The sequence below is a fragment of the Lonchura striata genome, chromosome 1 (genome assembly GCF_046129695.1).
Source record: "Lonchura striata isolate bLonStr1 chromosome 1, bLonStr1.mat, whole genome shotgun sequence".
Lineage (NCBI taxonomy): Eukaryota > Metazoa > Chordata > Aves > Passeriformes > Estrildidae > Lonchura > Lonchura striata.
In genome coordinates this window covers 34,614,236-34,627,241 of record NC_134603.1, presented here as the reverse complement: position 1 = coordinate 34,627,241, position 13,006 = coordinate 34,614,236, and the positions used below count along the sequence as shown (strand labels likewise).

The 13,006-nt window shown below is 41.0% G+C and overlaps 1 protein-coding gene across 1 annotated transcript in view; it reads right to left on the bottom strand.

Annotated features, from left to right (window-relative positions):
* CPA6 (carboxypeptidase A6) overlaps positions 1 to 10,652 on the bottom strand; it is a 79,305-nt gene extending 68,653 nt beyond the window's left edge. Inside the window, exon 1 of the mRNA XM_031503736.2 lies at positions 10,567 to 10,652. Coding sequence (XP_031359596.2) covers positions 10,567 to 10,652 — 86 coding nt within the window. The remainder of the gene's footprint in view (positions 1 to 10,566) is intronic.
* Positions 10,653 to 13,006: the final 2,354 nt, after the last annotated feature.

The following is a 13,006-nucleotide window of genomic DNA, read 5'->3' as shown; positions in this document are numbered from 1 at the left end:
CCTGAGCACTACTCTATACTGACTCCTTAACATGTAAGACAATGACTTTACTCTATTTTTCCATAATCTCCCAGAAGCTTAAGATGAATTTTAATGGTTCTGTACCCTTTTCTCATGTCTCTGAGTGATACATGCTAATCATTACAAACTGTCCTGCACCTTGATCAGGCAGGGGCAGCCTGGGCTGACCACCAGACTTTTGAGGTGCCTTTTTGTCCATCATTCATCATATAGTAAGAAAACCACCAGCTATTTTATGAGAAAGGGGTGATAGGTGCAATTGAAAGTGATGAACATAGGAAAAATAACACACTGGTGGGTGGCATGCCATCCACTGGCTAAGAACTAAGAATAGAGGAAGTGGATGATAGCAGGGCACTGATCTTGTAGTCTCCAGGTCTGTGACATCTCTTAAATTGCTTCTGAACTGCAAAAGCACCTGAACTCACTGGACACCTACTTTCTGATTTGATAGAGATTTTTTGGCATATAAGGTTAGATGGAAGGCCTAGAAAGATATAACTACTTCATGGAGCAAAAAGCTGTAGACAGGAGGAAAGGTTGAAGACCCCAGGTCCTCTCTCACCCAGTTTGAGCCTGAAATACCCACATTTCTGTCTCTGTGTTGGCCCAAAATCACCTGGCAAGAGAAGATCAGCAACTTTGTCATGTCTGTCTGACAGAGATTGATAAAAAGGCTTCACTGAGGGAGTTATCAAGCATTGGAGCAGACTGTCCACAGACATGGTTGAATCACCAGTCTCAGCCATTCCTGGGAGTCTTTAAAAGACATATGGATGTGGTGCTTTGGAATGTGGTTCAGTAGTGGACTCTGCTGTGTTAGGTTAGCAGTTGGACTCAGTGATCTTCAAGGTCTTTTATACATGAAACAATTCTATGGTTCCATGATTCTATGACCAGATGATGTCCCCTTGCCTGGGGCCTCTGAGAGGTACAATACACCAAATGTGCTGAGACACTGCACAGCCCAAGGCAAACAGACAGAGCTCCTCCCAGGACCTGGTAGGCACAGGAGCTCTCTGTTCCTGTGTTTCCTGCTCCTCATAGCTGCTTCAGAAGGAGAACCACCACTCTCTCCAGGACAGCTTAGTGTTGAACAGAAAAAGCCCTTCCAGTAGTGATCAAAACCTGCATAATTAGATATTTCACTGCTTCATATTCTAGGCTAGGCCTTGGAAAATACATCAGGAATTATTTTTATGCTGCTGGATAGCAAATACAAGAGATTTCATCCTTTATACACAAATGCTTTGATTTCCTCTGAAGCATTTTTTTTGGCCATATCAAAACATGACTTCATGTTTGACTATTTCAAAACTAAGAGAGCTGCTTCTGGTAAAATCAAAATAAAAGAGCCTCAGCTGAACAAACTGAAGGTTAAACTATTTGATTTTTTCAAATGGAAAAGCAAATTACTTAGATTTTATGTTCTATTAATGATCTCCATTTACATTTTTTACTATTGTTTCTACCACAGGCAGATGGATCAGGGATCCAGTCTGTTGATAAGGGAGCAGGATAAGGACATTCTGTGCTGTCTTTGTGCCTCTGGGTACACTGTGTGTTACTGGCAAGGACACAAGCTCATTCTGCAGAGAGATGTGAGTTACCAGCCCAGACTTGGCATTGTGCTTGCACAGTGTCTCCTATTATTTGGTGTAAATTTTGGGCAGAGCATGTTTTTGGCTGCCTGGGCTATACAGTTCAAGTATTATTTCCCTGAAAGGTGAAAAAGGTCCAAGGTTTATTTCCCTGAAAATATGAAACTGTGATGTGACAAAAAGGACAGAGCTATTAATAAAATATACTTAATTAAATATCTTCCCTGCTTTCTTTCCAGGTAATAGCTATTGCTTGCCTAACACCAACATATTTAATAAATAGATACTATTTTTTCTGTAGACCCTATCATGCCAGTCTTGTTCATTAGGTAAAGAGCTTCAGACATTAAGCATAATGAAATCCCTTTGCTTAAAAAACCCACAGGATGATGGTTAGTACCAAGGTTGAATTTTTCTTTGGTTTTGCAATTTCAGGAAAGTACTTATTTGAAAATAAGCATCATGCTATTCTCTGAGTCTGAAATACTCATTTGCAATTGTTTCACTGACACAGGTCTGGAGAGGAATCTGGCAGTTGGGACTGATCAAGATGCCAAATTCTGCTGAGGTAAGCCCATGGTGTGCCCCTTGGAATACACACCTGGAATAAACTGGTTTCAAACAACTGCTCCCAGTGCACAGACTCGAGGTACACAGGCAAGTATGAAAAACCCAGCCACTCCTTCCCCTTCCTTGTGCTGCAGAGGCTCTGCAGCAGCCACAAACTGATAAGCTGTCAATTAAGAGCCAGGGGGGGAAAAATGAAGAAGTGGGGTTTTTTTCCCCTCTGTGCTCCTGGAATTGTCTTGTTGTAGGCAGAGATGTGCCAGTCCCTGAGCAGAGGCTGCACATCTGGATGAGCAGAAGCACAGCTGACTGCTGTGGCAGAAGGGGGTCACTAGTGTGGGTTAGCAGGGTTTGGCTGTATGAGTGCACTGCAGCCTCAGACTAGCATCTGGTGGCAATCTTGGTAGGAGTATGGTGGAATAAATAAAAGAGTTTTTCATTAGGCCTGCTAAAATAATTAAGAACAGTTTGGGTTGGAAGGAAACTTTAAAAGCCATCTACTTCAATGCCCTTGGAGGGACATCTTTCACTAGTTCAGGTTGCCCAGAGAGGTGGTAGATGATCCATCCCTGAAATCCTTCAAGGTCAGGTTATATGGAGTTCTGAGCTGTTCCAGTACATTGTTTCAGTGTTTCAGTGTTGTCATTGTAGATTTCTTTCATCTATCTCCTCTAAATCAACCCTTTTTTAGTTTAAAGCCATTACTCATTGTTCTATTGCTATAGGCCCTGCTAAAATGTTTGTTCTAATCTTTCTTATAAGCTCCCTGTAAGTACTGGGAGGTGGCAATGGGGTTTCTCTGGAGTCTTCTCTTCTCCAGGCTGAACAACCCCAACTCTCACACCCTTTCCTCACAGCAGAGGTGCTTGAGTCCTCTCACCATTTTCATGACCCTCCTCTGGACTTGTTTCACCAGGTCCATGTCCTTCTTATGTTGGGGTCCTGAAGTGGGCTCTCATGAGACAGGAGTGTATGGGCAGAATCACCTCCCCTGACCTGCTGGCCATGCTTCTGTTTGTGCAGCCCAGGATATGTTTGGCTTTCTGGGCTTTGAATGCCCAGAATTTATTTTTAATCTCAACTAAAAAGTGCATCTTTTTTTATCTCTGAGTTAACCATGAGGTGATGCTAACTCTATCATTACTATTCTGAAGACATTTGAAATACAGTATGATATAAGAAACAGTAATTTTTCTTACAATAATTTTACTAAAATAAACCCCCTACAAACTCATTTTCAAGGTCCTGCTGTGGTAGTCTCCTCTGTATCCCTGCCTTACCTGAGCTGCAGAACATAAAGAAAAGAAAAACTGTTTTGATTTGGTAGGATATATCTGTTTTTTCTATGGCTGTATTTAAGCAATCTAGAACATCATCTCTTTGGAAAATGCTGTTTGGTGTATTGTTTTGTTAGGTAACTTTATGGTGTGGATGCCCTTTAAATAAATATACTGTAAGTCCATTGTTCCCCAGAGGAAGAGGAAGCTCAGCAGAGCATTGTTCTCCAGAGCATTCAGTCAGCACAGGCAGACACAGAAAGAATGAGTTCATACTCCTTGTCCACTGCTGGATTCCAGCTCCCACCCTATCCTCCTAATTTGGCAAGTTCAAGGTACAAAATAATTTTAAAAATAGAATTTATTGTCCCTGTCTATTTGTTGGTCTGAGTATATTTTCAATTCAGAGTACTTTGGCTTATCTACCCTCAATTCCCTTCCATAAAATGCAGTTTTGTAGTTTTCTTTGAAGATATTTTCCTGAAAATCACTGTCTGTTTAAGGCCTAATTCTGATCTGATATACTGGGGTGCAAATCAGTAGCACCTTTGAAATTCGTGCACATTTTGCTGTAATACCAACATCAAATCAGAATGATAACTCTGTACCCATATGTAGAGTCATGTGAACAAAGCCTTTATATCAGAATCATAATTAACTGGAAAAAAAATAGAATTAGGCTTAATTATCTCCAGATAGACTGTAAGTCCCAGTTCTTGCAAATCTAAGGCCAGGAAAAAGTCTGTGGATTTGTTCTTGCAAATCTGAGGCCAGGAAAAAATATGAGTGTTTTACCCAAAGTAGAGTTTTCAGAGAGAGGTCTAATGTATAGCCGTAATTATTGGTTCTCCTTTTTCAACTAGACCTGCTTATTGTAAATAGGATGGAGAGCATGAGTTGCACTTGTTTTCTGCATGATAAACAATACTGATAACATAAATATGTAAGTTAGGTGGACAGGGGGCAGTAACAATGCTGTTTCTTTTAAATTATTTTCTATTTTTATTTTGTATTGAGAAAAATTATTTTAATCTCCTGCCTGAGATCAAAACAAATCCTATTGCCTGAGCAGTAAAAATACTGATTGTTGACCTCCACTGCTGGCCTCAGCCTTTAGTGCTATATGCAAGCCCAAAGAGATGCCTGATATATATGATCGATATAACTGCTTATTTCTCGACTTTTGCATAAACATTATGCACACAGTGCCTTCTTAAATACTATGTTCTACCACAGAAGAGTGAGTACAGTTTCTATTATGTATGAAGTAAAATTAAGGAGGAAATATAAGTAAAGAGCCATTCTGCAAAACAGAGTTTATCCCCAGGAGAATGGTGAGAGATAACTGATGATGTCCATTCACCTTCAGCTGGCTACAACAATAAATGTTTCCTACAGCATTTTTAACCATGTAAGGCCACTTCAGATGTGTGGATGACATTTTTACAGATACTAGAATTTCAGGAGACAAGACTTTGGGATCCTGTTTATCATGCAGTGTGGGATACAGTCCTATGCAGTGTATGAAGCTAAGGGCTCCCTATAAAATATCAGCAGTGTATTCAAGAAAAGCAGATTTTTAATCTCCCTTTTTCAAATTCACTCCTTTCAGAACTGTGAGTTTCCTTCTGGGCTAAAAGTAGGTTCCACTGTCTTTTAAGTGAGTTGCTCATATATTTTAGATTCCTCTTTTCTTTAATAATAATAAAAAAATCAATATATATGTAATTTATATAGTGTCTGTCTCCTGTTAAGCACTTACTAAGTCCTGTACAATACGTTCACATTTGAGAACTTCATTTTAAGTAGCCTATGCATGTGAACTCACAGGAGCAGCATCTGCAACTATAGTGTATAAGTGGAAGCTTTGGAGTTCACTGTAAATACTACCAGAAGCTCTGGGAAAAGCTATATTTCTTTTCCTGCTTAGTTTCATGAGAAAGTGAAGCTGGTGTATCCAAAGGATCTCAGTGTATCTGCCTGAGGGTCTAAGCAGATTTTGTATGTGAATTCCTTATTTTTAAAGGTATCTTTTTCTAAGCACCTCTTATATGTACCCCAGTTGGTCTTTTTTTTTTTTTTTTTTAAGAAAATAATTGCTGGATGCTACCCTGAACATGAATTTTCTTTAATAATAGACTACATTCCCATTTGTAACATACGCACTTCTAAAAATGAGGAAAGTGTGTTAATTGGAATTTCTTTTACACTTCCAAAAGAATAATTCTTACTGAAAGGCCATAGGTTGCATATGAGGTAGGAAACCTAGGACAGGTTCAAAGCTCCTTAGTATGGCTGCAAGCTTTGCCCATGTCTTGATATTCCATATCTTACCTTACTTTCCATGCTTCTTCCACCCCATCTTCTCCAGCTGCAAAGGTCAGAAGCCACAGCACCAGGCAATGGTGTCCCAGTTTGGATAAGTATGGGAACCAGGCTCACATGGTGACATGTGCCTGTTTATCAGTTTAGACACAGCCATAATAAACTGGGAACCTCCTTGCCTGGCATGCACTTTACCTAGGTAGGGAGGGTGTGCGTACTCTTTCAATTATTTTGAAAAAGAAATTTAAAGTGGGAAAGAAAGAGCAACTGAAACACTTTGTATTTTTCACTTATAATAAGGAGAGCAAAAAAACTTTAAAAGGTAAATTTATAATGCTTGGACATAAAGGAGAAAAATAATCAAAAATTGATTTTAACCTATAGGATGACATAAATATTGTGCAGGGGAATATCAGGTAATGAGAAAGCACATCATTAGAGCTGAGGTGTTGGAACAAGAATTGGTAAGTGGTCCCAAAGCTGTTGTGAATTTCACTGATCTGTGCTGGTTTTAGGAATTAGTGGTGTTTGATTACAGAATTATTGATTAATATAAGAAAAAAATACTTAAATTATTTTCGCTGGAGAGCTCACAATTTTTCACCTCTTAGAAGCTCCCTGACAACATCCAGAGAAGCACTAAGTTTGGTTTAAATCTGAATGAATATAATTACCTTCCCTCTCATGCTGTTGGTGTGCTTTCCAAATGCTTTCTTTGCCAGTTGTGTTCATGACATTTTACTTTTACTTGGGGGTGGGGAGGGAGAGTTGAGCACCAGGGAGAAAGAACTTGTTTTAAATAACATAGCTTTTAGTCTCTGATTAAAACATTTGGAAAAAATCTGCAGAGGGAATAGCACAGGAGGAGTTCCTTTTCACTTCTCAATTCCCTCAGCAACTCATTTTTGCTACACTCCCATGTGTTTTTTCCATGAGACAGAACAATTGCCAGCCATTGTGAGTAAGGTACCGTGGGATCAGAGGTACTTAGTTATGGTATGCAGGGGCATTAATGGGCATTAAAATACCTGAAATATGCTGAATGCTCTCAGATTTTATATCTGTCCTCTACATGAACAGTTGGTTTATACAGTTTTCTGGATGTCATGTTCCAGTAGCTACAGCACATTGCATCTTGGATTATAGAACACTTTACTGTTCTCTGTTTCCACCTCCACATGACTCCCAGGTTATTTTATGTGGTTGTTACACAGTAAGCATGTACCATAGCCTTCATCTGACCAAGATAAATTATAATTATCTGCAGTTCTGGGTCTTCAGTGGGTCTGAAGGATAACATTTTGGAGGAGTTATCATTTTGATCCAATATTTAAAAAGACCCAAATCTTGCAACAAAAACCTTAGAGGAAAACTGGACAAGTTATTTCAGCCTTTGCCTGTACTTGGCAATTTGCAAGTCAGAGAAGAGTCCAGATGAGGAACACTTCTAAAAAGGCTTTGGAAGAACAAAAAGTGGGGGAGAAATTGGAGGCTACATGCTGAGCCACGATGTACAGGTGGAGGTAGATGAACTGAAGTAAAAAGGTCATAGTAGTGATTTTTAAAGAACAAATGAGAGAGATATTTTCTACTCTACGAAATCTTGACTTAATAATGGGAATCTCCTTCTTCATACGATTCCAAAGAGTAGGAAGATCGGTGCATTTGGTAAAAAACCCTCACAAAACTCCATCTGCTCCAGTAGACTTCTCTGTAAAGCTATCAAAAGGTTCCTACTAGATTAATTTTACGTCTCCTGCTTCCTGTAACTGGAAGAAACAGTGAATAACTGATCTCTGTCTACTAGGGCCATGTGACTCAAAGTTTTTAGACATCTCTGAAGGCCTAAATTGTTTCCACTGGAGACCAAAGAGTTTTAGTTTGCTTGATTATTTCAGGAACTTAAAACATTCCCATGTATTTGGTTATCCTTACTGCTGCTGTGTGAACTTCTTGTAATTGCCTCCTGAAAAATCTCCTTGAATATTCCACATCTAATCTATCCAAGCCCTGATGTGTGTGTTTGTCTCCCGCTTATCCACTTCCCCTGGAGCCTTTGGACAGAACATACAAATTCAGGAAGGAAAACAATGTATAGTGTGAGTACAGTTTTGAATTTGCTGTCGAGTGGCTGATTAGCAGTGTCTTCTTGAGAGCTCCTCTTGAGTTCCTTCAGGCTGAACTCCTGCATATTGTGTGAGGCAGAAGGCAAATACAACTGTCCCTCAGTCTTTCCAAGAGCTCTGAGTGCTTCTTCCTCTTTGCCGAGACTCCCCAAATATTTGCTGACTTCCCAAAGGTATCTAGAACACATTTTCTTAAAGATGTGTCCATCTGGCATACCTGGCCTGCTTGCCATAGTTTGGAGAAATGTGCACTTCCAGTTAGTTCATTGTCTTGGGTCTGAATCTTCAGCTAAAGAGTTACAATTATGTGTGCCTCCAAGTGCTGACCTAAGTTTATGAGAAATGTTTCCATTGCTTTTTTTTTTTTTCCCCTTCTCATTCTTTTGCCCCAATTATACTAATGCCTTTTCCCTTTATGGTACAGCTTCTCACACAATAGAAATTACTAGGATTCTCAGATGTTTCTTGGCACAAAAAGAAGTCAGTTTGATGGGACACCCCTTTTCGTGGTGAACATTAGCAAACTATTCACCTCCTAATTTGCTTTCTCAAAAAACCTTACCAATTTTTTTCCCTTTGAGTGACAGTCAGGTTCAGTAGTAATGGCAATTCTTACTCAACTGTTTCTAATCAATGGCACACAGAGAAGAATTTAAATGACCCTGCCCAGGACACTGTGATGATGACAGTTGGACAAGATATATTTGTAATACTGTAGAAACCTCCATGCCATTTCAAATTAACTTTCCATCATCTTTTATTGACACAAATAATGCCAGGATAGTAGAAATGGAAAATATTAGTAAAAGGGGGAAAATATTAGTAAAGTAGGAAAAATATTAGCTTGTATTTCCAGTTTGTGTTACACATGTGTTACACATTCTGGTTTCTGTTTCAAATATTGACCACATTTTCAGCAAAGCTTGTAAATGTATCTTGGCCCCCTACTACAATTGCCTATTGACTAAGAGTTCTTGTAATTAACTCTAGTTGGTTTTTTTTTTTTTTTTGTTGTTGTTGTTGTTTTTTTTTTTTTTTTTTTTTTGGCCAGTGATTTTCTTGTCCAACTTTTGGAAGCTGATGAGAAGTCTCTTTTTTTTTTTTTTTTTTGACTAGAGTCTATGCAAAAACTTCTAAAACAAAGATCAACTGAGGAGAATTTGGATGGATCTTTCACATGTCACCCTGGGAATATGAAATTCTGAAACAAGAAAATTATTTTTAAAACTCGGAACAAAATTGTTGAGTTACATTAATGAGCAGAGGTACAATATTTGAATTTTTATTCATGTTATTCTATTTGAACCAACTTGATTATCGTTGATGATGTCACTTAAACCTAGAGGATAGTAAAATGTGTATTTTGACATTTAGTCAAAATTAGTAGATAACTTATGTGATTAATATTCCGAAAAAATTAAGCACCAGCACTGACAATGTGTTATTCATCTCCATGTCATCTGGAAACAAACTAAATGCTATCTTGAATTTAAATTCAAGACCATGGAGACCATGCCTGTGCTATGGGCTCCAGACAGAGAGAACAGAGCTGTTGCACAAAACCTACAGCAGGACCCTGGCTTTAAAGAACAGTTTAGTTTTCTGTCCTGCTGCTTTTTGGCACTGTCAGGAGTATTCCTGACTGTGGTGGTCTGTTTGATTTCACAGGGCAGACAGATACTGGAGCGTGAGGAACTGAACAGAGATGGCAAGACAGCTGTCAAGTGTTTAACTATTTTCTATCACTAATAGTGACTCAGGAGTGAATGGCTTCATATCCCATTACCAAATCCTTGAAGCTTAGGGAATGTTTTTTTAAACTTCATTTTAGAAGGGGAATTTCTATGCTTGGCTTGGCTACTCCAATAAAATAAAAAGAATAATACAGCTCTTACTTCCACAGAGATGTGTGCTTATCCTGATGAATTTGCTGGACACTTTGAAAGAATTTTATATTGTATATTGACACATGCCACAGGCTTCTAATGCTCCTGTATTTGCCTACCTTTTCATTTGCATCATAAACTTATTATGTTAAATACTTACTAAAAACAAAGTCTTTAGTGGGGCAAAGAATATACACTTTGGAAGCAAGTTCACTTTTTACTACTGCTTAGTTCAATCTTTCCCTTTGTAACACAAATTTGAACTGCCATTGGAACAAAAAGAAAAGTCTAGTTTGAAATGCACATGAAAGTTTTAGTCTCCACTTGCTGACAGTAGAGTTCCTCTATTGCTTGAACTTCTTATGCATTCCCTAATATGTGCGCACAGTGTACAACCTTTTAGAAACAATTTTAGGTTCCCATATAATTGTATCCTAAATGAAATACAGATCTTCATTCATTTCAGAGCACGGTAGAAACTCAAAACCGTGTATTTTCCCTCTGTATAATCGCAATTCCCTTTTCCACGCGGACACGCAAACTTTTCCCCAGCGTAGCATCCTTCCTTTAGCTAGCAGAGACTCGCAGCACCTTTTTCACGAGCTACATGCTACAACTGCAAGCAAACAAACTCCCGAGCAGGTCGGCGGCGGGAGGGGCGCCCGAACACGCGGACACAGCCGGCTCCGGCTCCTCCAGCGGTGCGGAGGCAGCGCGGCCGCGGAGCTGCGCCGCGGGCGGAGCGGGGCGCGGGCGGACTTACCCGGCGTAGCGGCCGCGGTGGCCGCGGAGCGGTAGCGCAGCCTGGAGGCAGAGCAGACAAAGGGGCAGGAGCCCGCGGAGCGGCATCGTGCGGGGCCGCGCCGGCACCGCCGGCACCGCCAGCCCCGGCACCGCCGCCGCGCCCGCCCCAGGTGCGGCTGGTGCCGCGCACACAAAGCCGGGGCCGGAGCGGGGAGCAGCGGGGCGCTCGGAGGTGCCGCTGGTGGCCAGCGGCGAGGGCAGAAGCCGGGGGAGGACGCCCGTCGGCCGCCGCCCCGCCGCGCCTGGGCACGGGGATGGGGATGGGGACGGGACGGGGCTGGGCGGGGAGGCGCCCGCCCGCCCGCCGGGGAGGGCCGGGGGTGCGGGGGGAGCCCGGGGGGAGCCCGGGGGGTGCGGGGGGAGCCCGGGGGCCGGCAGGGGCCGGGCGGTGGGAGCAGCCCCCCGCGGGCACCGCGGCTCCGTCGGGGCCGGCGGGACGAGGGATGCGGCGGGGTGGGCTTCGGCTGCAGGTGCGGCGAGACGGCCGGGCAAGGGCTGCTTAACGCACAGTCTGTGGCAGCGGGGGATTATCGACGAGGTGTGCCCGGCTGGGCAAGAGCTGAGGCTGATGAGAGGGCAGAGACACGCTCCTGTGAAACAGAGTGCCAGAGAGTCCATCAGGAACCATAAAGTGGGATTTCAGTTTACTGGTGTGGTCAAAATCTCTTGTCTGAGTAGCAAGAATGGGAGAGACACTGATACAATAGAATGAATTAAAAGCCCAGCATGTCTTAAAACTGGACTTTTGCTGTCTCTTCCACACTGGTAAGGATGAAAGATCCACGTAAAGACAAGCCATTGGATCTTCGAGAATAACAAGGGAAATGGAGAAATTTTGCTGCAAATAATTGTAGTTTATAGAAAACACATGGAGTACCTGTTCAAAGAAAAATGGGTAAAAATACAATGCCAATATGGAATAAATAGATAGCCCCTTTGATACCTTTATGTTACATTTACTGAAAAGGAGCAAAACGTGTTTCAAACCCGACTGATTCTCAGCCTCTGAGAGCAAAACGTGTGGGCTATAGACAAATAAAACCAGCTGACATTTGAACGTGTGAGAACTACTCTAAATCCCTGTTAATGTTTCAGAAACACAGGGAGCCTTTTGAAAAAGGACTGTATTAAACCACACACACTTTGTATTCTCTGGCTGAAAGGCAAACAAGCATTTTCCTTTGTCTCTTTTTCATACTGGCAGCAAATCTGACAGTAGTTGTATGATAAAGTCTGGAGGTGGAAAAGACTTGTCCAAGGCAGGATTATTCCCTTTGGTCTGGTTATTTGTGTTCTCGATCTTGAGCTTCCCATCCCCCAATAACATGCCCCATTTAAAATCTCAAATTTATTTCTGGTGAGAATATGCAGAGGTGAATGTTTGTATGTGCTTACATGCTGTATATCTCTTGTTGAAAACACATTCCATTAACTACAGGCAAGCCCCCAGATCTGTTCTGTGAATCTTCAGTCTTATAATAAATGCAGCTTCAACTTTACAAACATCTATTTAATAAAAGCTCTGCTCTCTGTTCAGAGCTGACTTCAAAAGTACAGTTGAGCAACTGGCTTTTGGAGGGCATGAGTATGATATTAAAGGAAAACCCACTGCTTTATTACACATTTACTTTCCTTACTGTGTATCCTTGCTACACCTGAAGTGCATCAGTAATACACTAAATTATTTAAATTTTAAAAAATTGTAGTTTGGCTATTGTTCTAAAGTATTTGCTTTCCAGATAAAAACCTGCCTCTATTGGACTTAATAAGAATTTTACTTTTGGCATCTGATTGTAGAATAGTTTGGCTATTATTCTAAAAATTTTGTTTTCAAGAGAGAACTTGGCTCCATTTGTATTAGGGAGAATGTAATTATGGACTTCTATGGCTCTAGGTTTGAGTCTTAAATCCTGTCTTCCTGCAACATTCCCTGAAAATAAAATGCAAGAAGGTAATTAAAGAAGGAAAGGGAATTAAAGCAGCAAAAGCAAAGAGTGAAGAAAAGTAACACAATGGGAAATAAATGCTCAAAAAAATGTTGTTGCTACCTTTCTTAATATGTACTACTTCTGGCAGTTTAAAATACATTTTAACTATAATTTTAAAGTACACTTTTAGAGCTGTGGAGAAGCTAGAGCTAGAAATAGCTCAAAAATACTGAAAAGGGCTTTAAGGGAGGTAGGGATAGTGAGGTGAATACGGGTCCATTGGCGTCTCTTTGATCCATTCAATTTAAGTTGTACTGTGTTACATACTGGAGGGCATACTGGAGGGAGGGCTGGAATTCTGTCATGCTGGCACCTAGGGAAGGATTCAAACACTGTAGTCGAGCCTGGAAGTTACACATGTGGTAAATCTACTTTCCTGAAAAGATGGGGCTATCAAACTTGCATCCAGCT